This window comes from Drosophila subpulchrella, chromosome 2L (genome assembly GCF_014743375.2).
Source record: "Drosophila subpulchrella strain 33 F10 #4 breed RU33 chromosome 2L, RU_Dsub_v1.1 Primary Assembly, whole genome shotgun sequence".
Lineage (NCBI taxonomy): Eukaryota > Metazoa > Arthropoda > Insecta > Diptera > Drosophilidae > Drosophila > Drosophila subpulchrella.
In genome coordinates, this window is record NC_050610.1 from 21,107,412 (window position 1) to 21,134,954 (window position 27,543).

The 27,543-nt window shown below is 38.6% G+C and overlaps 2 protein-coding genes across 8 annotated transcripts in view; one reads left to right on the forward strand and one right to left on the reverse strand.

Annotated features, from left to right (window-relative positions):
* Positions 1 to 27,543, forward strand: part of LOC119548666 — a 131,506-nt gene that overhangs the window by 39,224 nt on the left and 64,739 nt on the right. For all 5 annotated transcript variants that reach the window (XR_005219317.1, XM_037856098.1, XM_037856095.1 and 2 more), the window contains exons 4-6: positions 9,894 to 10,001; positions 10,828 to 10,919; positions 12,480 to 12,715. Coding sequence is in view for 4 of the 5 variants with exons in the window: in XM_037856098.1 (XP_037712026.1) it covers positions 9,894 to 10,001; positions 10,828 to 10,919; positions 12,480 to 12,715 (436 nt within the window). In the remaining variant the exon portion in view is untranslated. The remainder of the gene's footprint in view (positions 1 to 9,893; positions 10,002 to 10,827; positions 10,920 to 12,479; positions 12,716 to 27,543) is intronic.
* The window catches only part of LOC119548669, a 39,518-nt gene continuing 26,291 nt past the window's right edge, over positions 14,317 to 27,543 (reverse strand). For 2 of the 3 annotated variants that reach the window (XM_037856106.1, XM_037856105.1), the window contains exons 9-13: positions 27,345 to 27,489; positions 23,544 to 23,803; positions 19,828 to 19,959; positions 18,770 to 18,908; positions 14,317 to 15,013 (exon numbers count right to left, since the gene is read on the reverse strand). In XM_037856106.1, the coding sequence (XP_037712034.1) occupies positions 14,414 to 15,013; positions 18,770 to 18,908; positions 19,828 to 19,959; positions 23,544 to 23,803; positions 27,345 to 27,489 (1,276 nt within the window). In that variant the 3' untranslated portion in view covers positions 14,317 to 14,413. Of the gene's footprint in view, positions 15,014 to 18,769; positions 18,909 to 19,827; positions 19,960 to 23,543; positions 23,804 to 24,813; positions 25,066 to 27,344; positions 27,490 to 27,543 lie in introns of those variants that run through there. The other variant, XM_037856107.1, reaches the window with a different exon arrangement.

Here is a 27,543-nt window from a genome sequence, read left to right on the forward strand (position 1 = left end):
ACATGGCATATATGTATATAGTACAATCGCAGGTAGCCGATGAAAATGTTAACTGCTCGCACATCAATCTTTTGGCTTTGGTTTCGCTTTTGGGTTCGGGATCGGTTCAAGGCCCTCCACCTAAACCAAGTGGGAGCCATACATTTGTAATGTTTCAATAAGTGGAGCTCGAAACAAGGATTTCCCCGGCGGAAAAGTGAAAAAGCGGAAAAGTGGAGGAGCCGAAACAATGGACGGCAACCCATGTCAGTGAAAGGAAAACTCGTTTGCCAAAAGTCAAAAGAAAAGCGGGATGCATTTTCCTCTGACAAAATCCAGGTGGGTAGTGAGTAGTGAGTAGTGAGCAGTGAGCAGTGGGTTTTATGAATAAGCTCCGCAATTGAGTTTGACGTGAGTGCTTGTGGTAACACAATGCCTTGACAACTGGTGGAAAGGCTGATTAATTGAAGAGCTTTTCCCCGAATGCAGCGAATTTCCCCCCGAAACAGTGGCAAATAATTTTAAACTTCCATTGTAAAACAATTATAAAGTCTAATGACAACAAATAGACACTTTGAAGGCAATTAACATGTAAATAGCCTGGCGCACAACGACCCTAGAGAACGTTAAACAAATCAAATTAATTGCTTGATTTGCTGTGGGCCGAAGACTTTTCCTATTTATAAGGGGCGAATTTATTTCGAAAAACTTCTGGCCTACTTAACATAATTATAATTAATTGGACTGGCCCAAGGCCGCGCATCCGGGCAGCTAATTGAATATTAATATCAATGTCGAAGTGCGAGTGCCTGCGGGCCAAAAATTAATATAAAAGTGACAGCTGAACGAAGTTGCAGTCTTTTGCTCATTAGAGAAAGAGTCCTCGAGCTGGGAAACACAATTTCGCGCCTGCCACGTAGCATCCCGTAAGTTAATTACCAACTAAGGGAAAATGGGCAACCCCTACGTGCCGCAGATAAGGAAGTGCTCCCCCAAAAATATCTCTCAGTGCACGATGAAGCGAAATATGTGGGAGTGGAATGATGGTATGGGGGTTCTGTCAAGTGACTTGTGTCAGGAGCAAGGCATCACAGCTGCTGCGCACTCGTATAAACAACAAAACAGTCATGCTCATGTTGTCAACTCTCCTGCCACAAGGATATGTCAGGATGTTTAGTATAAGGGATAAAAGGGGGGCGCCCCTCGAATCCTCTTCATTGCATCCCCGTTTATGGCACTCGTTTTCAGCATCTCCTTTGTTGGGTTAATGTGCGAAAATGCATGGCATCGGAGAATGCTAAATAGATGGATAAAACCGGGAATCTTTATGTGTCACCCAGTGCGCGTACGCTTAGTCCTCCCAGTTTATTAATTTTTTGCCGCCTGCGTTGTATTCCTGGAGTGCCATCTCGTCGACTTTGCATATGCCACTGCTACAGTATGGATGCACAGCTGGGGTCAAAATAATAGTTCAGTTCTTTGGTGATTTGGTTTTAGAGCGCAGGATAGCAACACTTTACATAATGAACAATTTTTTTTGTATTTATAAAAATATATCTACCAAAAAGCATATTTGTGAATAACAATACAAATTTATTAGGGAAAGTTTTTTAGTGAATCATTTTTACTTCATAAAAAAACGATAAAAAATATATGATATAAATAATTTAGAATGAAAAGTTAAGTGTATTTTGAAAGCCTCTTAAATATTTAATAAACATCAAAACACATAATTTGTTTTAGTTATTTATAGCGAATAACTTAAAGGAACTGTTAAGTATCAAGAGCAAACTTTCATCAGGCGAGGAATTTAAAATTAATGGAACTATTATTTCTATGTGTTAGAAAAAGTAAGGTCTTCAAAACAAATTCTACCACAAATAAAATATACACAAAATGTATATTGTTCAATAACAGCACAGTTTATTCATCCAATATACATTTTAAAACAAGTCTACAATAAAAAAAAACAATTTGTAAAATTAATATTGTGTAGTTTTATAGTAAAACACAATTAATATCAATAAAGCTATTTAAGTATTTGAATAATTTCTGAACTATTTTTTTGACCTCAGGTGCTTTCATATGTATTAGCATTTTTAATAAGTGCTTTGAAACGAGCCAAGCAAAAGTGTCAAGTGTTGCACGGCTTAAAGCTAATGAAATGCTGTTAAAGTGCAAAGCAGGCTTAAATAAAGCTCGATTTTAAATTAATTGTTATTTTCTGTTTCATTAAGAGCAAAGAAATATATATTTTATTTACTGACCAAAATTTATCAGTGGCATTTGGCCTCTTTTGGTTTTTTGGTAATACCCGCCAAAGTTGACCAAGCTCATTAATGGCGACCACTAACCCCATTTGATTGCCAATAAACTTTGTATAAAATATTCAAAATGCTGTTGAGCTGCGAACTGCTGGCAGGAACTTTGGAAAAGCGATTCGGATTCCAAGTTGCCCGGCGAAATCCAGAGAGCAGAAACAATAAGCCATAAACAATTGGCCAAAAGCCAGGAAGGAGTTGCTGTCGCAGCCAGAAGCCGTTGGTTTCCATTTCGAATCCTTGTTGCCATTTCTTTTTTTCTGGTCCTGCATTTATTTCGACTGACTGAGTGCGTTTCGGGTTGCAGATACATTTTTATGCATTTATTTTTCGGGTGCCCTGGCGTTCACGTTCATCAATTTGCCGCTGGCCAGCGAAAATCTGTTGCACTTCACCGCAAAACTCAACAGAGCAGTAACCAATTTATATTTTTAAATACTTTTTCGTTTTTAAGCCCTTACTTTTGTTTTGTTTTCTTTTCCCATCCTTTTCGGCACATCTCTATATTTTCATTAACAAACGCTTAATTGAAAAACTTTTTCGCTTTGAGGGTCGTCGTAGGGTTTCGGAAGGCCCAGTCGCAGACCTTCTCCTTTATTGAACCGATTCGGTAATTTAATCTATTTTCCCCTTCAAGTTTGCAACACAGAGGAAAAGTGGCAAAATGTATTCACAGTTGATGAGCTGAGGAAAACGGGGAAAAAAATGCCATCGCATTACGCATATATTTCGAACTTGTTAGCTCAGTCTGCCGCCAGACTTTTGCTCTAAACACAACATTGTATCTTTGAGTGGCCGAAAATGTAAAAGAGGCTGTAAAACCCAAACCCCAACCGACTGATTGGCAACCTTTTTGCGAGAACATCGGTGGGCAAACAGAAGAATCTGCACCAACGCCAATGACATCGGTTCGGAATTAGGCCACATTTTGGGGGGTAAGGATGGGAGGGTCCAAAAATGGGGTTGCTTAGGTCCCAGACCATTGGTGGATACGAGGTAACTTTTAACTCTAAACAACACGGTCTTATCTAGAGGTTATTTTATATCCAAATTTAAAAGTGCCACTTTCTATTAAACGGAAAAGTATTTGTCCCTTTCTACACAGATCCTTTATAAACCTTTGGTTATCCACATTTTAAGGATTCTCGATCATTGAAAAACTCCAGTCAGTCGAAAACTTTTGATTTAATTGAAATACCTAATTGTAAATTGATTATTAAACCTTCTAAGGATTCTCTATTACTTGAAAACTCCAGTCAGTAGAAAACTTTTGATTTAATTGAAATACCTCCTTATGGAACTTTAAATTCATTATTAAGCTTGCTATAACTTACTTGAGATATAAATAATTTCTAATCTATTTTAATAAATGGGGAATGGGAATTCGGAAACGTATATAGAAGTGAATATAAATGGTTTCTTAAATGGTTTCCACCAATTTAAAGTTAAGATTATAAGTATATCCAACAATATGAAAAAGAATACGATATGATTATTTATTTTGATAATGATAATGAGTTTTAACAATATTCTTAAAAGGTTACCATCGACTTTATATCGAAATAAATTTTTTTTATAGTGGTTAAATGATATTGAAGGGGAGTAATTATAAATTCATTTTTTAAAAGAGTACCGCCACTTTTAAGTGAAGATATTAAGTATGGACAAAGAGGGACAAGAAAAAATGGAAAACCCATTTCAATATTTTCGAAAAGCCCCCCGAATTCTGGACCCCCCCCGAAAAAAGAGGTGGGTGCAGATGAGCACGCTCGGCAATGAATATGCGTGGCCATTGGCAGTGGATATGTGGACATGTGGATATCTGCGTCCGATTCTGCTTTAATAACAAAAAGCGAGGCTGGTGCTGAGCAAACAGAATGTCAGCACCAAATGAGATCAGGCTCGGCTTGCGGGGGGGCCAAATAAAGGACCCCATATATAGATATGGGGGGAGGTCCTGCGGAGGTGCATCCTGGAGGCCGATGCACATGCCAGTGGGCCAGCCACATGGCAACTGTGTCAGTGTCATTCCGATTCGCCTGCCTGAGCCTCGGTGCATTGTTTGCCATGTCAAACATTGTCATTTATCCAAAGTCGACGACCGGGGAAGCCCAGGGAAGCAGTTGGCTTTCTGGGTGTGGGTCACCAAGCGGAGTCCGAGCTTTGCATATTGCAATTAAGTTTTGTTTGGCCCCGAAATTCGCACATCGGAACCCCAGCCCTGCCTGCATGTGCCGCTCAATTAAAACTTTTTGCCTCCAATATTGTGGCAATTCGGTGCTTTTAATTTTCCTGTCGTGCAATGACGTTGAGACGCATGCACCTTTACCGCAAATTGGGCTCCTCGCTTGAGCGAGAGATGTTATTACTTATTGAGAAAGTTTCCCAAAAGTAAGGTAGGTCGCAGAGAAAATATTAAAAACTTTTTCCAGCACAAGTAACCGTGTGGTATTCTTACCGCTTCTCAACTATTTACCATTTATTCTAATTGAATCAGATTATTACGGTTATGTGGTGCGAAAGGTCTCCATTTACATATGTGCAATTATAAGGAAGATATCCTAACGTATACACAAAAAAATGTTAGGTTAAATTTACCAAAATATTAGTTAAATGGAAATTATCAAGCAGATTCTTGAGACTATTTTGCGTCACGCCCACTCTAACGCCCATAACGGAAAAACCTGTCTATCGCCCATATTTTTTAATATTTTGTAAAAGCGTAAAGGGGATGTCGTTCTGATTATCAATACCCATATACATGACAAAAAATGTTTTAAATAAGACCATTCACTAAAAAGATATTATCAAATAAAGTGTGCAAGCTCGGAAACAGCCGATTTGCTGCATGCATATCACCATCTCCCTCGCACTTCCAACAGCTTAGCTCCGGGTATCTAATAGTCGATGCCGTCGACAATACCGTTCTTTCTTGTTTTGTTATTAAGTAGAAATCAAAGATAGAATTCACTATTTTTAATAATTGTTAGCCTTTTGTCACAGTTACCTAACTATCCGTATTAGACAATTGAACCCATAAAATTGTTTTGTGTGTATAATAATTATAAAAGCAGCCCTTCGGCGAACTAAAAAATAATATTTTATTGCATAAAAACAAAACCATTAAAATGCAAATAGAATAGAACACATACATATTTTCCATATTAAACATCCTTTTGTGTTTTACGACTGTGAAGCGGTAAAATGGCCACCACAAACCATTTCACAATACCTATTTTCTTGCCGCCCGCGCAGTCACCTTTTCACATACGACCATCAAATTAAATTTTATTGCATTAGGCGAATGGGTGAAAAAGTAATTGCCAACATTTCAGCCTTTCTTTCTTTTTTTTTTTGTTCAACCGCTTCCTTTTTACGGCTACACGTGCCACCGGCAAGAAAAAAGCAATTTGTTGTAATTTCATTGCGTTTTCATCGCAGGCTGGCCAGGTGAACAGTCACTCGATGGCACATTCGGATACGCCCATCATTTAAAGTGGAATTAAATGGGAGAGCACAAATTCGTCAGGCTTTCATTCGATTGCTTGAGGTTTTAATTATTGATTATTTATAATGAAAGCAATTAATTCGGAGGAAATCGAGGGAGTGACATATCAAATAGATATAAGATGGTGCGTGGGAAATCACTAGGTCTTTTAAAGTCACTTCAAAAGGCGTTGAATAGTATGCTACAATACATGTTCAAACCGGAAGTACTTTGTGTTGATAGCGGAAGAGGATGCTGTCTTTTTACTGCACACTTTTTTGACACCTTTTTAAACTATTTAAAAGCCCGACTGATGGATGTTTTTATTTTTATTATTAATTTTAACGAAAGTAATTAATTCGGCAGAATTCGTTGGAGTGACATATCAGAAACATATAAGATGGTGCATCAGAAATCACTAGGTCTTTTAAAGTCACTTTGAAAGGCGTGAAAAAGTATGCTACAATATATTTTGAAACCGGAAGAGGATGTTCTCTTTTTACTGCATACTTTTTGGCACCATTATTGGGTTTGATATTAATTATGTATTATTTATAACAGTAAGGTGCCAGGGAAACCCCAAGGACTTAAGATCTTTTGAAATATTTTTAAAAGCAAAATTATTTTTTTTGCTGCATACTCTTAGGCATTTTTAAAAGATTTATAATACCGACTGATGTTTGTTAAAGAGCTGATATTCCATTAAAAGACATTCTAGAAAACTTCAAATTGCTTAAATCATTTGCAGATTTCCCAGCTTCACATTAAAGTTTTTGCTGGTCCATTACGGGATGTGCATGTTTGAATGCCTGTACAACTGTATAACTATGCGCTTCTTCATATTTTTCAATGCACTTTGGCTTTTTGTCAAAAATCTGCCAAAATTTCTGGCCAGAGTCTCGCAACTAAGTAACAATGCTGGCGACTCACATGACATATTCATGGCAGCCATATGTGTATTTTGGGTTAGCCATTGAAGCTATTCGCATATCGTCATATCCATATCTATATCCATATTCCATATTCCATATTCCATATTCCATATTCCAAATGCAGTCAAGCATTTCCCCAGCGTTGTCAGCAGTTTTTGAGTGCAGTGGCTGTCCCATAAAGTTGCTGCAGATTTTTGGCAAGCGCTTTTAATTGTTCGGCCTTACAAATCTGAATGAATTTAAAATGCGCAGAATTGGATTGCCAAGAGCAGTCAAAACAATGCCTTTCCCCCGGGATTCGTTCAAAATCTATCTGCTCACCACCGAATCACCAACGAATCGCAGCACATGCCGTATGCGCGGCACATTTAATTTTTATTTAAAACAAAGGCCCGGCAGCGCCAGGCACAAATAAAGGGAAAATAAAACTCGGTGTGCCAAATTCTTTTTTGTGTTAAAAAAAATCTTTCGAAGTGCACATGTCGCAAAATACACAGAATTATGCAAAAAAAACGGGAAAATAAAGAAAAGTGAAAAATACAACCAAAACTTGCAAACACACGCTCAAAAACCAGCTGCAGGTGATTTTCGACGATTCGTAAAAAATGCAAAGCTCGTTTCATTGAAATGAAGAAGGTTTAGTGCCAGAGCAGCAGCGAAATGTCCTGGCATTTTTTCGCCCACTTTATCCTTACGAATAGCTGTCGATGAGTCAACTTTAAGGTCAATTTAATCTCATCTGTATAGCTTAAAAAAGCTCTCAACACATGTTTTGTAAAATGCATTTAAGTAACATGTTGTTTTTAGTAATCTGTATTGACTTAAATCATTAAAGATGTTCGTCAGCATGGGATACACATTTTTTTTCTGCCGCCACACACACAGAATACAATAATATTTTTAGGTTCAGTGAAGATATTCGTTAGCACATTGCCACACACACAGTATACAATTTTTAATATCATATTTTTATATATTCAGTGAAGATGTTGGTCAGCGTGAAAAATGTATTTTTCTTGCCGCCGCTCTGCCACACACACAGTATACAATGCAATACATACTATATCATTGAAACCAAGTTATTGTTTTTAGTTTTGTTTTGATTTAAACTAGTGGAGATGCTTGTCAGCATGAGACACATATTTTCTTGCCACACATACAGTATACAATTTTTAATATCATTCTTTGGGATCAGTGAAGATGTTTGTAAGCATACCCAGAGGATTATTTCTAAAAATAGGAACCCTCTAAGCTTAAATTTAATTACTTCCTAAGCTGATCTGCTTTCTTATTAAACTTTGTAAAATGTTTGTTTGCTGGTCGCCGAAAATCGCTTCCGTCACAGAAGGCAAAACAAGGATACAGGCGATAAGTGCGGCTCCAAGGACTTGTAGGCACCGCAGATGTCAGGACACAGGGCAATTAATTTCCGCTATACAATGGCAGGCATACAAGACCACAAAATTCTTATGTACGAAGGCAGTGGGTCAGTGTGTAAGTTGAACAAAGGGGCGGCTTCCCTTAAGTACTGGCATACTCGAACACATATATCCATGCTCGAATGATAAACTGCTTAATTTTCCCAAACATATAGTGGTCAAAATATGGCTGCAGAATGTGTCAGACAACAAGTACTTGAACAAAGCCTTACCAGGAATTTTGTCTCAAGTGTAGGCTGGAACAAAATAAAAATACTTTGCATAATTGCTGCCGCTTGTTTTGGCTTTCCCAGAACGCCCAGCTCAAAAATGATTTCTTATATCAGCCAGTAAAGACAAAGATTTCGCATAAAAGTAAAAGTTTTATAAGCATCAAAACTTTTCTGGTCACTTTTTGTTGTGTCCTTTTTTCTGACTAAGTAGGGTGGAGCTTTTTCTTGGGATACACCCAATATGATTTGAGTTTGATAGGGAAACTGCAGATGGCTCTAATAGATCAATTAGAATTTTTCTTCTATTGTATACCCATTAGGCTTAAGTTCCAGAAGGAGTGTCAAAGAGAAGAGCTGTCTTAACGCTTTTAGGACCCAAGTCTCAACCTTTTTTTTCGAATAAAAGGACCAAATGGCAAATTAATTTCGGTTGGCGTGTGTCAACAACGCATGACTTACGAACAACTGGGGTAAGCAAAACAATTGTTCCTCCGGTTGAAAAACGAGCGACATGGGGCGAAACAAATGGCAAAGGATGCCCAATTACTTTGAACAAATGGTTACAGATTTCTTTTTCACAGCGTCCCCTGAAAAAAATCGGATGCCCAATTAAATTGTCAAAAACGCTGTGAGCGTAAATTATGCTCCGAGATTTTAAATGTCGGTCATTTTCCGGCGAAAGTGACGATTAAAACGGTTTTGAAAAGGGGAGTTTTTGTAAAAAAAAGTGCTAATAAAGGTCTGACGAGTCCCTTTTTTAATTACTTGCTGGACATTATAAATTGTTCGATTTTATTGAATATGTTTGTTAAAAACTCTTAATACGAAAATGAAAAGAGCGATAATGAAACACATATTTGCAGACGAAATTCGGTGGAAATGCATCAATAAAAAAGATTTCTGTTACACCTCCAATAAAAACATATTATTAGCATTTTATAGAATTTTTTTTAATTAAAGACTTATTTAGGCCATATTTTGGACCATCTTATATGATCAGAAATCTACAAATACATCAAAGAAATGCTCTAAGAAAATGTATTTTTTCAAATCTTTTGGAATCTTTTAAAGTGGTTGAATGAGCTCCCTCAATCCGTGAGAAAATCTTTTTCCAGAGTCTTTTCGCTGGCGACAGGGCAATTTTTCACAATAACCTGACCTTGGCTTCCGGCTTACTTATTTAAATTATGGTCCGAGGCCAAGAGCTTGACCCAAGTGTATCTGTATCTGATGATGACGCTCTGGTCCTCACTGGCGGGTAGGAATGTCAAATAACTACAAATTCAGCTTAGGCACGTACTTAAAAAAAAGTCCCCATCAAGTGGGTCCAATAAAAGTTTTATGAGTCAGCCGCAATCTCGGGAACAGATAAAGGCGAGTCCTGCGACCGGCGCTGTGATAACTTGTCCACTTTGACCCCTTTGCAGTTGCCACAGTCACAGCTCGACAAACAACTTCTTCATATTCCTCAGATTGCAAACAGGACTCGAAACGTGCTCACATCCTTTTTCTGTTCCTTGCAGCTCCTACGGATGCTCCTGTTTTCCGGGCTTCAGCGGCAGTGACTGTGGTCATGGTCCACTGTGCAAGGACCTCCATACCAACGTGTGCCAAAACGGCGGCACTTGCAAGTGAGTACTAGCTATGATTTAGAATAACTTACATTTACATTGGAAATTTAAAAATAAATTCATCATAAATACTTAAGAAATTCTTACTGAGTGGGGTACTACCTCAAATCGATTCTTATTTACTTACTATAATATTTAACTTAATGGTTTGTTAGTTTAAGTCCTTATACCTTTGTGTAAAATTAAAATAAGGTTGTGTTTCGCGTTAAAAATTAAGAGAAAATCATTAAAATATCTAATAAATTATTTTTATTTGCCAAATTTATAATTAAACTTAAGCTTTAATGGATAAAAAAAAACATTGGAATAAAAAGAAAAAGAAGTTGCAAATTTTAATCAGAATAAAAAGAAAACGATTTAAAATTATAAAGAAAACTTATGGAAAAGTAAAGATGACCTACGCCCATATACAATAATGTCTCATATACACAACATTTTCTTTTTTGGATATTCATTAAAAATATAAAATTTGAATCCAAAGAAAATTGGGTTTAACGGCTTACAATGTACCATGCTTTATGCAATACATAAGATCTTCCATAAAAATCTTAAATATTATAGGATCCTTAAAAAAAAATTAGATAAAGGTCATACTGTCATATATAGTCATAAATACATGTTGTTGTGACATTTGGGATGTTCCAAATACATTGTTAGATGCTCCATAAATATATTAAGTACTTTCAACACCAAAGGGTGGAATACTTATAGGGGCTTTTCAGAACTTACCCCCACTCATATATTTAAGGCTCCTCGCATGTTATAGCCCTGCCATCACCATTTTTGCTGTTCCCCCATATACTTATTGTCGGATCATCATTTGCAGGCACATCGGCGACGCCGCCATAACTTGCCACTGTCCGAAGGGCTTCAAGGGGACCAGATGCGAAATACCCGAAATAAACGAGACGACGCAGGGTGAGTGCAGTAATAAATGTTATTTCCGAGATATATCTACGTGCATACACTCGTATAGTCCGGGTAGTCTGGGATATATGCAGGCTAATAGGCGCCGGGACCCAGAGAGGGTGGCATAAAAGGCTGGAAAAAGAAATGGAAGAGGGCGGGACAAAGGGCGCGCCTGTTAAAGTGAAAATGTAATTAAGGAAATAATTAGCATTAAAAATGCACTCATTGCCAGCTGAGGTACCCACGCAGACACTGTGCAGACTGAAGTTGAAAGGAAAGACATTTTCCCCAACCCCTTTCCTGAGTTTCCCAGTTTTCCCACCTTTTTCCCCGCCCCATCTGGAAATTCTCTCGCCCCATTTAATCGGCAAGTGCGTGCAAAAGCAATAAAAATGTATAACAACTGCAATGGAGAGCATTAAAAGGGAGCAGGCGACGCAGTGGAAAACCTCAGGTTGTCACTGTCCGGGATCTGTGCCAATTTCCATACGGCCCCTGTTTTCCGCGATGGGAAACCCGGAACCCCGGGAACCCGGGACAGGAAAAACAACCAACATGTCAGCAGCCGCCAACAATGTTTCAGCTTTAAGTTGTGCAGTTCATTGAATCGCAAAGTGCCTGCAATGGTAATGAGAACGGGGAAAACAGGTCCTGAAAGCTGCAATCGGATTGCGAGATGTTCTGGTATTTCCCGGAAATAAAGAAACCCGTGAACGGGTCTATTAGCATTTCTGAAAAAAGAACTGGACAAATTCTATTGAACCTTTGACAGTACAGTGAAAAAGGCTTAGGCAAACTGAAAGTTTATAAGGGGAGACCCTCAAGTTACCTTTAAATATTATTTTAGGTCCCTAAAAGTATGCAACAATATATTTTAAGTCCAAAAATACAATGGATTTTTTCTTTGCATACTTTTAGACACTTAAATTTAATTTTTTAAGTGTTTTAATAAGTATACCTAACTAATTGTTATTTTAGGTGCCTAAAAGTATGCAACAATATATTTTAAGCCCAAAAATACAATTCATTTATTCTTTGCATACTTTTAGACACTTAAAATGAATTTTTGAAGTGATTTTAATAAGTATACCTAACTAGAGTTAAAGATCCCTTAGTTATTTCTTATGAAGATTCCTATAAAAAATGTAAAAGCACTCAGCTTTGATGTGATGGTTAAAAATGGTGTATCAAAAGGAAGTCGCCTCAAAAAATTCCAATTTCATCGATTTAGACACTCCATTCCTTTTTAGCTATGGCATAGAAAAAATGCATAAGAGCAGTGTGATGGGATGGGTGGAAACCAAACCGAGAGATTATCCAAACGAATGCCTGGCACATGCTTCGCAAATTTGCCGCATGATGTTATGTCTTTTATTCAGCTTCGTGCCCCAAGGCGATTTGAGGGTCTTTTCTTGTGGGAATTGCAACGGACACTCCACACAGACCAGTGGATTGTTAGTGTTGCCACAGGTGTTGCTCTACGTCCCACTCACATTCATGCGCTCGAAGATATTCCTCATGAACGGGCCTTTTATGGATGCAATTACCAAATGTTTTTCCTCCTTTCAGGCTGCACCAGCAACACCAGCTCCATCGAATGCCACCAGGCCTGCGACTTTGACAATTTCCGGAGTCCTAGTTCTGGTTCTGGTTCCTCCTCTGCTTATTCCGCCTTTAAAAGCAACCGAAACACCGCTCGCAGTGGCAAAACTCGATACGAGGTGACCATGCGACTTGGTGCCAATCTCACGGGATATTATCGACATGCCGACCGGGAACAGTTGTCGGGCGTTATGGAGAGACAGGTAAGCAAGAATGGCTCTTCAACTTTTAATTGCCTTTAAAATGAGGTCTCAACGGGATTTATTGCAGAGCAAACTTATACTATTTTTTTATTGAGGTATGAAGTAGCTTATCCCGATAAAAAGAGGATTATGGAACATAAAAAATAAGTGGTTTCACGTCTTATTAACCATTATATACCATATACAAGTTTTTGTAATTTTTTGCTCATATTTTTTCACTATGATTTTTGGGTCTTTTTAAAAGTTCGGTTATTGCAGTTAAACATACGAATATTATCCAGACTTATAGCTCATTCCAAAGTCCTTTTAATCCTTGATCAAAAAAGTATTCGCCCTGAATTAAAAATGTTTAAGATCAATGACTTTTTTTAAATTCTAGAAATACTAATTTTCATTTAGGAAATTTACATTTGAAACCATTTTTGATTGACAGAAATAATTGGCATTTCATTTAGGAAATTTTCATTTGAAACAATTATTGATTGACAGAATTAATTGGCATTTAATACCAATTTCTAAAATACAGGCCGAATACTTTTTGAGACTTCACTTTTTATACCCTTGCAGAGGGTATATTGATTTCAGTCAGAAGTTTGCAACGCAGTGAAGGAGACGTTTCCGACCCCATAAAGTATATATATTCTTGATCAGCATGACTAGACGTGTCGATCTAGCCATGTCCGTCTGTCCGTCTGTCCGTCTGTCCGTCTGTCCGTCTGTCCGTCTGTCCGTCTGTCCGTCTGTCCGTCCGTTTCTACGCAAACTAGTCTCTCAGTTTTAAAGCTATCCGGCTGAAACTTTCCCAAAAGTCTTATATCTTTTGCAGGTAGTATATAAGTCGGAACCAGCCGGATCGGACAACTATATCTTATAGCTCCCATAGGAATAATCGGACAAAAAAATGAAAAAAAATTATATCTTTGGTGTTTCTTAGCATATAAACTCCTAAGCTTGGAAATAACAATTTTTAAATAATTTTGAATTTTGAATTAAATTTTATCGAAATCGGACGACTATATCATATAGCTGCCATAGGAACGATCGGAAAATTTGTGGAAAAATAATATGAAAAAAATTATATCTTCGGTGTTTTTCAACATATAACCTCCAACGCTTGGAAATAACATTTTTTAATTAGTTCTGAATTTCGAATTAAATTTTATCAAAATCGGACGACTATGTCATATAGCTGCCATAGGAACGATCGCAAAATTGGTAGGAAAATAATATGAAACAAATTATAGCTTCGGTGTTTTTTAACATATAACCTCCTACGCTTGGAAATAACATTTTTTAATTAGTTCTGAGTTTCGAATTTAATTTTACCAAAATCGGACGACTATATCATATAGCTGCCATAGGAACGATCGGAAAATTGGTAGTAAAATAATATGAAACAAATTATAGCTTCGGTGTTTTTTGACATATTATCTTATACTATTGGGAATATCATTTTTTGTGTTTTTAAATTTAATAATTATAGCTGCAAGGGTATATAAGCTTCGGCTTGCCGAAGCTAACTTCCTTTCTTGTTTTTTACTGGGGCTTAAAGTGGATTCTACATATTACCCAATAAAACACTCACAAATTTTTATAGTTTCTATACCTTTACTTTAAAAACATTTTGAAACAATATTGGAATTAATAGTTCTTTAAAGTTTGAAAAATAATATTTATATTTAAAAATCCAAGAGCAACTTAACCCACATAGTTTTGGGTCAGGTTTAGCTGATCCTCTGCCTCCGATGAGCCGTGGAGCACATTTCGCACGGCTCCTTGAGTGGCGTCCAAGGAGGCGTTCCACATGGGCGGATGACCCGCCTGCTGCTGGGCATTGTTGGGAGTGGGAGTTGGACCCACGGGACTCCCAGCGCTGCTCTCCATGATCGTGGGCATGTTGGGCGGATGCTGGGCGGACGTGGCCGGCGGATCGACCCGCTCCATCAGCTGGGTGAAGCTGCCGCCGATGAGGTCGCTGCTCTCGTGCCGCTTGTAACTGTGGGCGGAGCGGGAAAGGGGCCGCCAGCGGTTCAGCTTCTTGGAGGCCATCCGCTGCAGGGGCGGAGTGCGGCTGCCCGTTTCCGGTTTGAAGGAGGCGGCTGCTCCCTTGCCACCGGAAGTGTGCTGCTCCAGCAGAGAGCTCACCAGCTTGTCCAGCACTTTCAGGTCCACGTTCAGCTGGGAGTTCGGAATGGAGTTCATCCGGCTGCCGGACAGGCTGCCCGAACTCGACTGCCCAGGGTCACCATCCGTCTTGAGGCGGTTGAGTCCGGCTATCTTCGCCAGGCGTTCGGTTAACTGAAATAGGAAAGCAAAAATGTGGCTTTTATTAGAAATCTATAAATCATTAGAGTTCAAAATAAACATTTTGTTAATTAAGGAATAAGAAAAATGGGCTTCTTTCATTTTTCATAACTTTGTTTAGTAAGTTACTATTAGTGTATTCCACTTGCTTTATATTTTTTAATCTCTTTTTTATTGTTTTTAATTATTCCACCTTCAAAATAATATTTTATGTTACTTTGTATCTTTCTTGGGCACAACAATAAGCTATTATATTTTACCTTAGCTGGTAATTAAATTTGGTATTCTGTTTTAAATATGAAATATATAAAATTATCCTTTTGGTTGTTACATTATTTACTTTTTGTTCTTATTTTAATTTTGTAAATAGAAAATGATGATGATGCTTTTAAAATAAGCTAAAATTTTAACATAACACTTAACAATACAATATATGTTTACCTTCTACCTTTATTTATGTAAAGAATAATTGGTTTCTATGACTTTACTTAGGTTTTTATTTAGCACATAACCTCTGTTAACAAAATTCCAAAAAAAAAAACGTGTTAGACAGTATTTTAGGATTGTCAAAATTTGTTACATATACCACAACTTCAGAAGAAAAGAAACAGTTTCACTGTCTTCCCTCTGCCCAATTAGATTGCCATTGTGGTCCTTCTCCTGCAACTTCCCTTCCTAATAAATCGCCTTTGAGGCGCTGGGAGACTGATACTTCAGCGCAGCCAATTAAACTTTCCGTTTCCCATATGCGAAATTACAATTAAGCAATAAAAACTAACGAAATATGCCCTTAGGCCTTGTGGCAACCGAACGAACAAGTGTTCCGGCAGCTCTCCAGAGCAGAGTTTCCAAGTTGCCAAGGACGAGGGCCATATGTTCTGGGAGGAGCAGGAGGCTGACTGGCTGTCAGGACACCAGGGCTGGAAGGCTTCCATTCTCCCAGGCCCTCAGGATGCTCCTTCGATGGATCCGCTGGCGTGGAGCTGCTCGGTGTGCGACTTTAATTGATGTTTCATTTCCGTTGCAAAGTGCTTCCGTTTTCCTGAGCTCCACATCCGCATCCGCCGTTTGTTTTGTCCAAGTTGCGAGGGGGACGGGGGGTTAAAATCGAGTGCCGACCTGGTAATTGAGTATCAATGCGGTTTTAAGTGAAAAATGCTGCCAGCCCTTGGCCACCCTGGCAGCCCTATCCGCCCATCGAACCACCCTACTCAATGGCCAACCATTTCCGTTTTTTAATCTTTTGCCTTCGCTTCATTCTCGTTTTCTATTTCGTTTTCATTTCATGTTTCTGTGTTTTTTCAATTGCCTCCTACTCCATTCAAATGGGGTTAATTGAGTTTTAGTGGCCAGGACTCACTTTAAACTGATTACAGAGGCCGGCAGAGGGCGTGGTCGTAGGCTTTGCAAGTTTGTTTTGCATGGCACTCGGCTATTCGGTGGCTGTCTCTCGAAATATTTGGAGCATGTCAGTCTGCCAGCCACTCGAGTATCTTGGCCCAAACCCCCCCCCATAAGCCACCCAACCGAACAACCACCTCCAACGCCTGGAAATTAATGTAAAAGTTGATTTGTGGCAATCGACGCTTGGATGGCTTTTGAATGCTTCTCGCTTTTGCCGGCGAGTTTTAATTGAGGCTGCTCGTCTGCTCCTTAAACAGGAAATTAAGAAAGTTCTTCACCGGGCCCTATGATTAAGCGTCATTAGCGGATTCAGCTACACAGAAGAAAAAAAACACATAGGGATCAATTAAATATTCGCTGGTTTACCATTGAATAATGTAAACTTGATATTGAGAAATGGTATTTCTTGAAAATTCCCCTTAATCGAAAAAGAGAGAAAAGAGCGAGATAGCGTCTTTAAGCGAGACAGCTGTTTTCGAAACTCTCCAAAACAATAGAAATTCTCCGTAAGAGAGGAAAAAGCAAGGTGGAGTACACTTCAAAGTGATAGACCCTGTATCTAGATAGAATTTATTCTGAAATCCATCAAAATTGTCATAATTTCTTCTCAATTTTTTTCTGTGTGTATCTGATGGGACATGCATATCTTGGTTAATTTAGTTTTTCCTGCTCAAAAGCCACAGAAAAAAAAACACATAGGGATCAATTTAATAATCGCTGGATTACTATTAAATATGGTATACTTGATATTGAGAAATGGTACTTCTTGAAAAGTCTCTTAAATCGAAAAATAGAGAAAAGAGCGAGGTAGCTCCTGAAAGTGTTCCAAGTTTGAGCGAGGCAGTCATTGTGCGAAACTCTCCGAAATAAGAGAAACTCTCCGAAAGAGAGAAAAAATCAAGATGGCGTACATTTCAAAGTGATAGACCCTTTTTCTAGATAGAATTTATACTGATTTATTTCAATATACATATATATTCTCAATTTTTCTGTGTGTATCTGATGGGACATGCATATCTTGGTTAAGTCAGTTTTTCCTGTTCAAAACCCCGACCCAAAACCAACCACACCGAACTGAAAACTCAATGACGGGGTCCAAAGCTCAGTTCCTGCAGGGTTTTTCCTTCAAAGTGACAGATATTGCCCAATTGCCAATTTTTTCTGTGTGTATCTGATGGAACATGCATATCTTGGTTAAGTAAGTTTTTCCTGCTCATAAGCCCCGACCCAAAACCAACCACACCGAACTGAAAGCCCAATGACAAGGTCCAAAGCTCAGTTCCTGCAAGGGTTTTTCCTTCAAACTGACAGATATTGCCCAGTGGGTCTACTTTCATCTAGCGCATAAAAACCGACAGGAGTTTATTTTCGTCTTGGTCCTTTGCTGGGACTCCTTTTGCAACAGGTTCAGCTGGCTTAACTATAAATCTTACATGATTTTCAACTACTCAGTTGTTGCTTTCTTGCAGCTGCCCCCAAGTGACCCCTTTGCTTTTTCCCCACTTTGCTGCATGTTGCCTTGATTTATGATCTCCCCAACTTGGTTTATTGTCGCATCGTTTGGCCAGCGTTTTTTCCCTTTTTCCCGGAAAATGCCTTGCATTTTCTTGTCCGCCTCGCAGGGCTTATCAACTAATGATTGAGGTCAGTTGGCCACCGTCTGCTTTCTGCTCTAGTCTCCGCCAAATAATTGCTGGTAATTAAGCTTAAATGCTGTTCGCCGGAGGACCTCCACCATGGGGGTCATGAAAAATGCAGTTTCAAGATACTTCCTGGCCCCGAAACTTGTATTGCGGCATTGATAGAACTTTGCTGGCTTAAAAAGTGATAGAAAACTAGTTTATTAAAGTAAATATATGTTAGAGTTCTTTGTTACTGCCAAAAAGAAAAACAGAAACAAGTGTGCTTGTCATTTTGATTTTCGAGAATCGATGGATTGTGTTGTATCAACTGAGTCAATATATGTTCTTTGATAGAGGCATTGCCCATCGAACCAATGGTGAATGAAACTTGTCTAATATTCTATCATAAGTACTATTTTTTGAGAAGTGTTACGCTTACCATAAATAAATAAAATGTTAAATTACGAGGTATTAATTATAATTAATAAAAAGACCTTTGTAAAAATGTATTCTGTATGTCAAATGCATATAATCTATCTAAAGAGTCTATAAATGTATGAACATTTTAAATTTTATTGTTTTGTTGCTTTGACAATCCTGGATTTTCGTGATGATATAATTTATAATAATACACAATAATATATTTTAGTTCTTCTTATCAATCAAACTAAGGATATATGATATATTAGTAATATTTTAATTTATAGAACCACTTTCTGCTCACCTCGCCGGCCGCGTTGCTCGAGTAGCTCATCCGCTTGACCTTCTTGAAAGTGGCATCGTTTTCGGCCTGGGCCAGAGCCCTTTCCAAAGCGTTATCCATCTGGGCGTCCCGCTCGTCCAGCCCATGATAGTGGGCTCCCCTGGGGGTGGGTAAAAACCTAGTGTTAATTGTATGCAACAATGCCGCGAACTTTGGATGACGCGTCGGGGTGGAAACGAATTGGCCTCCACCGAAAACATTTATAGTTTTTGTTAGTTTCGTGTAAACAAATGGTGCCGGCATTTTGTGCTAAATTAAAAAGCTTACAGCTGTGTGTTAATTTGTTGCATGAATTTGCATTGTTATTATGTCCATCACAATGTGCAGTTTGTTCCTTTTTCCGCTTTGCATTTTCAGGTATTAAAATGTTTATTTAAGAGTCATTTACAGAGAATGCTCGTTTTCAATTTGCCTTTGGGGCAACCTAAATTAGAGATACCGTGTTTATACATATCGATTCGTTTGCTGTTAATTTATTTACAAGCAAACTTTTTGCTTAAAACTGGAAAAAGAATATATATTTGTTTAGCCATTTACAGTGGGGTTTTTTTCCTGGATATAAGCCAACTTTATTTTTGTACTTTTTTTCCATATTTGATAACCATTTGTTTCTTTTTTCTGCTTTGGCTTTTGCCTAAGACCGCCATAAATACTTGGCAATGATTTCAATTATGCGATAAATATTTCACAGAATGTGCAGCACCGAATTTATTTATGGACTAGGCGGTACATTCGCACTCTGACGACATAAATACCTTCATTATTTACCTTTTCAGATTGCTCTCGAGCATTTGGCCAGACAAATGTTGGAAGTAAATTGACTTGCCCCCAGGACGTGTTCATGGGAATGAGCATGAGAATGGGATTGTGAATGGGCATAGGTTTGGGGGCCACGCACACAAGGCCGGGCTCAATTATTCAACAAAACGGAATTGTAAAGGATATGGGAAATATGAGAATTGGTTCAGGGGCGGACGGTCTCGAAAGGCCACCCCCCATCACATGTGTTCACCACTCACCCGCTGAACTTGTCCAAACCCCTGACGGTACCCATCCCTCCAGGTCCTCCGGCCATCGAGCTTCGGCTGCGAGGATGCCGCATTGTTGAGCGATTCGTTTTGCGAACGGTGCGAAGATCTGTTTCCCAAAATCTGCGTAAGTGGGAAAAATTTAAAAACATCGTTATAACTAGGTGTATAGAAAAACCAGAAAAAAATCGATTCCTAGCCTCTGACCCAGATATAATAAAAATATTTCTGCAGTGCCCTTCATTCATAAGCTTTTGAGTTTGTGAGTTCAACCATTTATAATTCATGCTCTTTAAAAATGAGAAATATATATGTTGATCTGTTAAAAATCAAAAACTTAAAGCGTCCCATGCACAAAAAATATTAGTTCTTATTACAATTATAGTTATTTCTCAAAAATACTTAAAGCCAAGTTGATTTAATGACATAATAATATCAATTATATTATATTGCTTTCATATTAGCGCTTTCTTTCTCTCTTTTATACACCGAAATTAAAAAAATCCTTGGAACTTCTTAGTTCTGACTTTGTGTTATCTACCCAAAGTCTTTTTTCACAATGACGTAGTCCCATTTAATTTCCTTTAACACTGGCCTTCCTTCACCTAAAAAGTTGCACTGTAAAAGAGCTGTAAAATTATATTTTGAATGATTGGCTACGCACGACTTTTTTGCAAAAGTTTTAGTTCAATTTTACTCGTTGCCTCCCTATCGAGAAAGTTTTTCTATTATAGGGAATAACCTTCGGGCCATCGGCGTGCTCGACTGTCCCCATTTTTGTTGGCATAAGAGTCGCTCTCTCGTCTGACAGAAGCGCCATAAAAATCATTTTGAATTGGCGTAGACAAGGAATTCGCAACCATAAACCGCTGTCAAAAGAAAAACCGCAGCAATGAAAACAAAACCAATTCGCCAGAGTCGAGCGAGCAAACTGGGTCCGGGCAACAACAAATAAATATGAAATCATGCACTTTATGCGTAATGCAACAGCCTGCGGAAACAGTCCGCCCAGCAGAGTCCCTATTTTAGCCACCCAGTTATTCCAGCTTTTCCTGTTTGCTCGGGGTCTCTTGGATTCTGGATGGCTGGCCAGCCAGTTAGCTATTGCAAACTCACACAAATTGCCCATCTGTCTGTTGGCCAGCTTGAATAAAAATCTGATCTGATTGGCTTTGTTTTTTCCCATTAGGTCAATATCTGATTCCAAGTTCTAGATCAAACTGAGGGTATGCACCAGGCGAGGGTATTCACAAAGCACACACAATTTCTAAGAGCTACACAAACAAGTCAAAACAAGCGGGCAGGCGTTCGTGAGCGTGCTTAAATAAACGTTGAAGCACTCACAGGACATTCGTATACATATGTACACTACAATAATAAAAAGGATGCCGCAAACAGCAGTGGCGATATAAAATTGTAGCACACTTTCGCGGGTCGTTTATGCGGGCTATGTGGCCGTTGACAACTGGAATGGACGGAGGCTTAGTCCTCGCTTAAAGCAATTTGAAGCGCCACTTTTGGAAATTAAAGCCTCATGTCTGGGGAGACTGTCAGACTTTTATCCTGAGAATGAGACTGAGACCGAGAGCCAGACTGGAGCTTAGATCCCCATTTGTCATTCGAGCCCGCCTTGGAGGGCATTTATTTTCATTCAGATTGCCTTGGCCACTCACAGAGTGGGCCGAAACCAAATAAAAAACACGAAATCAGTTAATTACGCGATATATCATATTTTGAGCGAAGCACTTGTGCAGACAGGCTGCTCGCTGCCAAATATACGATACACAGAGAAAAAAATTGTTAGGATTGATGATTGTTTTAGTGAAATAGAGGATCACTTTTATTTAGATATCAATTTACTATATTCGCTCTCTTTTTCTAATTTGGAGAGTTCGCCATCTTGCTTCTTGCTTTTTTTTTCCATTAAGAGAGTTCGAAATCTTGCATTTTGCTCTCTGTTTCCATTTTAGCGAGTTGACTATCTCGCTTTTTGCTCTCTTTCCCATTTTGGAGAGATCGCCATCTTTTTTTTGCTCTCTTTTTCATTTGGAGAGTTGGCCATCTTGCTTTTTGCCCTCTTTTCCATTTTGGAGAGTTCGCCATCTTGCTTTTTTCTCTCTTTTTTATTTTGGACAGTTCGCCATCTTGCTTTTTTCTCTCTTTTCCATTTTGGAGAGATCGACATCTTGTTTTTTGCTCTCTTTTTCATTTGGAGAGATCGCCATTTTGCTTTTTGCTCTCTTTTCCATTTTTGTAGAGTTTGCCATCATGACTTCTGATCCCCTTTTATATTTAGGAGAGTTTCAATTATGGCTTTCTCGTCAATTTTTTCAAGAAATACAAATTAGTGTCATATTTAAGTTATTCGAAAATAAATTGTTAAAATGAAACTTAATAAATTTACGTTCTAATTGATCCTTCCTTTTTTTTTTCTGTGTATACTATCAGACGGTTCTGCGAACTCAAGTCAAGTCATAAGGCATTGGTAACAAATCGCCTGGCCTAAAAGGCTTTCGAAGCCAAGGGGGACCAATCTTTCCCCAGAATCAGAAACAACACATCAACTTAGTCCGAAATATGGCGGGCTATATTTTTGTATCTAGAGTCCTCCAAAGGACTTTGCTCCTTTATTGATTTAAATGTGTCGGGCAAGATGTGTTCATTTCCCACGTGTCATTTACTTGGATTGGTATTTACCCATCGTTCGACCGGAGAAATGGCCCCAGCTTAATCTTGGATTGTATAAACAAACAAAAAGGCAGACAAGATCTGATTTATTAAGCTATACCCCGATTAAGTCAATGACAATGTTTATGTAATATATAATTCGCCTGCTAATAGATGTGCATTTTAAGTGTGTATTAACAGGGAATTCTCGCAGAAAGCCATATGAAGCCAATGCAATTGAATGAAACCGGACAACCCATTGTGATTTTGTCTGTTTGTTGTTGTCTCTGGTCGTTATTAATTACACTTACTAATGGGCAACTGACCAAGCGAACATAACGGAAATGATAAGCTTAAAAGCACTTGGTCCGCCGTCATTAAACACACTCCAGTAGTTCTCGCTGTGCGGGTTTTTAATTCCCTGCTATTCATACGTATTATGTTGTGTAGGGTGGACCAAGTTCATCGCATTGCGATGATCAACTTACTTGAAAGGACCCAACAGCAGCTAGTGTGATTATCTCGTTTGCCCACAATATTTGCTTTCCAATTAAAATGGTTTATCAAAGGGATTGCGTAGTAATAAGCCATGCAACACAACACCTTGTAGTCTTCAAGTTCTGTATGAATTGTTAGAGTAAGGTATGCATTTTTGCTGAAATACGTCAACGTTTAAACTACAGGTACTGTTTAAAATAAATATCAGAACTGGTTTAAGAATTAGCGTATCCAACAACCAATTAAGTAAATTATTATTGCTTATTGATTTAGTTTATTCACCATATTTAAAATATATGTGGATATTTGAGAGCTCCATTTATACCTTGAGCATAATTGGATATAAAGAAAATTAAGAAGTGATTTTATAAAACATTAAAAATAGCTCTGTTAAGGATCAATGAACCCACTTAAATTTATAAATTTACATATTTTAAAGGAGTCTACAGATTCTATAATATAAACATTTTGGTAAGGTCCACCTTAATGAACTCCCCGATGGACATAGACTACATGTCGTCACTGCAGAATGGTCTACTCACCGCTTTAAGTCCGGACTAGCCGTATATGGCGCCGAGACCTCTTTAATTTTCAATACGATTATGGCCGTGATAAATATGCAAATCACATTCACGATGGTCAAACAGGCGGATACGATGCCATTGATAAGGAACTCGGTGGGCAAGTAGTTCGTGTAGATGAACGGATACGCGCTGGTCGAGTTCATCGCCTCGTTCTTCAAGTGGGGAATACGCTTCTCCGGGTAGATGAGCCAAATGCAGGCCAGTGACCAGAAGAGACCCTGCAAAACAATCGGAAAAGAGATGGGTGTGGAATCCCCATGTGACTTTGAAGTTTCCATGGTCATATGTGTGGTTCAGTTCAGTTCGGTTTGGTTCGGTTCGAGGTCATAAGGTCGCCGCGTGCTTAGTTCCGGTTAGATGGCGCTGCCGTTGGCATACCAAGTGGTAGTGGTAGTGGTAGAGGTCCCCGGCCTTGAATTGTTGTAACTTTGCAGCATGTGTGGGCGCCATACAATCGCCCCCAACCTCAGCCGTCCTCATATAGATAGAACTCCATTGTCGCATTTTCAGTTCGTTCTCCTTTGCTGCTCTTATTCGCTCTTATTTTTTTCGTTCCTGATTTCGCTTTGTGTCCTCCTCTCTGCTATTATAAATTATAATGACTCAGCACATTGCTCAGCAACTCCGGAAGTGCGTGCCTGCCCTATATGTACTGGCATACCATGGGGGTCATAACGATAGAACCTAAGCCCTAAGTAGAGTACCACTTTGAATTATCTATTCTTATAAAAATAAGGGAGCCTAAGCTTAAGTAGAACCATTTTGTATTATCTATGCAATCTTAAACATTTTTTTATAATATTTTTGGAAAGACGAACCATCTGTTTAGGAACCCTTCGTTGAAGATTGTTTTTCTAAACTTTTATTTATTTGTTTTTATAAGCCCTATGTAGAGTACTTATGGGAAATATCTATTCTGATCTAAATAATGGAATCTAAGCTAAAGTAGAACCGTTTTGCATTATCTATACATTCTTTCACTTTTGTTTCTAATATTTTTGAGACCACTATTTTAAAGATATTTTTTCCAAAATCTTATTTATACGTTTTTATAAACCAGGGGTACCATTTGGAATTATTTATGTTTAAGCAGAGATATTTTTATTTTTTATTAAACCTTACTTTTCTTTTTAAATTTTTTGAAAGCAGAGTAATATTTTTAAGAACATTAATTAAAGTTCCTTTTTTTAATATTAAATCTATGTTTTAAAATTCCACTGCTAATATCCCGACCTCCACTGTGCAATCCTTAAATCTGTTGGAGTGTGTTTGTTTTTCCATTTGTGTGCGAGCTCATGACTTTTCTTTTCCCCCGACTTACTTTCTATTTTCGCTATTATTCGAATTTACGACCGTTTCTGGTTAAATTATTGCGTGCTCGGATTTGAAAGTAAAGGCGTTGCAGACCGTTTTCGAATTGGAGTTCATGTTTGCCGGGCCACATAAATAAGCTTGCTTCGCTGCCTGGCAATTTAATAAGCTGAAATTAAGAGTTGCAATCGCAGTTCACTTTCATATATGTGCGAAGCTTGAAAACGAAGGGCAGGGCAACCTGGGTGAAATGTGAGCAGCCGGCGACTGGTTGAAATTACTCATACGCTCCGTTGGCCGTGGCAATTGCCTTAGGGCCAGACGCATGGCAATTAATTGTAACACGCTCATTGCTAAGGGACGAAAAAAAAAATAGCCAGAAACATGGACAAAGGTTGCTTCAACTTCAACCTCAGTGCGTGCCACTGATTTATGCAGCTCATATGTATACGTATACTTAATTTTTGCGGAGGATAAGGACGCGGAGTTGGAGCGACACTTGCACACATGCTCGACCGCAACTCGGCCGCCATGATTAAGCGATTTCAGCGCCATTGTTTTGGCCAGCTGAAGTTTGTAGGACTGGTAGGGGTGGTCTTTCGTACATCCCCTCTCCAGTACCCAGTATCCATAATTCGCCCCTTGCATCATTTTGTCATGCTTGTGGAATACGCCTCCCGGCGGCGCCTTTTGTCCCTCTGTCAGCATTGATAAATGTCAGCCAGCCGGGCTGTTTGTTCTCCAGTTTGCCAGTTTGTGTGGCACTTGGCCTGCCGGTTCCTGTGTTTTTCCCCAAGGTTTTTGTATGCACTTCCCTTCGGAGGCACAGCCCTGGCACTCTCACACTTGCTTTATAATTTTACGCAACATCCGCATCTGCAGTTGGGGGCAACTCGTATTCGTATTCGCATTCGGATTCGCAATTTGCACTTGAAAATTGGGTCGAAATTTATGCACTCGTTGCGGTTGGCCCACAGAAAGTGGGAAAACAGCTGAGAATCCGGTGGAGATCTCGGTCCCTTTTTCATCCTACTGCAAGCAGGACAGATTTATGGCCAAAAGTTTTTGGCCAATGCACTTCAGATTAATCAGCAAATTGTATTTCGGGCCTAATTTATGGCGAATTTCACTTGAAGGGCCCCCAAAAAATATTAGCCAGGCTCAAAGTTCTAGAGCCCTCTTGCATTTGGCCGGGTCTTAAAGTGCCCGACACTCGAAAGTTTCCAACATTTTTGGAGCAATTCAAATATATGTATATATATGCGGTCATCGATAGGAGAAAAGACTGAAGTGGAGTCAAAACTTAAGAGCATATAATATAAATGGGAATTGCGTAATTTTCCATTTGGCTGGCCAGAGTGGATATTTGATTGGAATGTTAGGTTCTTGTTTTATTCACATTTTGAGGAATGCTTTTGGGCCTTTGGATGGCCATAAATATGGCTCGGCAAAGTCATTTCCGGCACCTGCTCACTCATGATGAAATACTTATCAACTGCGCAATCGTTGGATCGAAGGTCGTCGGGGCTTTTGTTAATAGCATGCTAATGGGGGGAAAATTGGCACCCAGAAGCCGTTTTCAAGGCTACGGTAAATTACTTATAAAGTGGGCTTCTTCGTCGCCAGTTTATATACATATACGATGTGGGTTGAAGGACTGCTTTGTTGGCTGGGAGTATCGGATTATCAATAAAATACGTCCTTTGCTTATTTTATTCCGAAATATTTGCTTAAGTACTTATGTAGATACTTGTAATGGAGATGGTATCTATTTACCAATAAATTGTAATTTAGAAATTTGATTATCTTAAATTGAAATAAATTAAAGTATTAAAGGCAAACGAAAAAAATGATAAGATTGATTACTTTAAAGGTCTATGCTTTGGTTTCAAAGTTTATCACTCATACGTACTGTTGCCCTTGATCAAAAATTTATTTTAATGTAACTCGCGTCGATTTTAGCTAAACATTTATTTTTCCTTTATTTAATTAATTATTCCAACGAAATCATTAAATTGACAAGTTTAAAAATGATGACCGATTTTGTTGTACTACATTTTAACTGTCATACGTGTCGGATGAGTAATTTTAAGGAACCTTTAAATTTAAAAAATTTTAAGAACCAATTTACAAAATTTTCTAGTTTTCCAATAGCTTTCTTGTACACAAAAACCTACCAAAATTAATTTAAGTAAAGGTTTATATCTTTTGGACCACACTAATGTATGTTTAAGACCATTCTGGACACAAGGACTACTAATTGGTAATATTATATACTTGTAAGTCCCAAAAATGCCTAGACAAAGTTTAAAATATAATTGTCTTAAATGAAGTAACAGTTTGGTATTACAAATGATTTATGCCTCGCATCGAGACAATATTTTCGATTCTTGCCCAAAAATGTACTCTTCAGTTTGCAATAATTTGGTGGCTCTGCGGGGTACTTACACAGTTGACGACGGGCGGCAGCAGGGAGGCGGAAATGGCGACCCCGATCAGGGGGCCGGCAGAGCCCTGGAGCAAGGCCACGGCCACGCCAGTGCCAGATGTCAAGGCCCACAGAACGCCCATCCAGAGGGCGCGCACATTGCCCCTGCGAATCGAAAGGGAAATTATTGAAAAATCAACTGTGAAACGGCCATCGAAG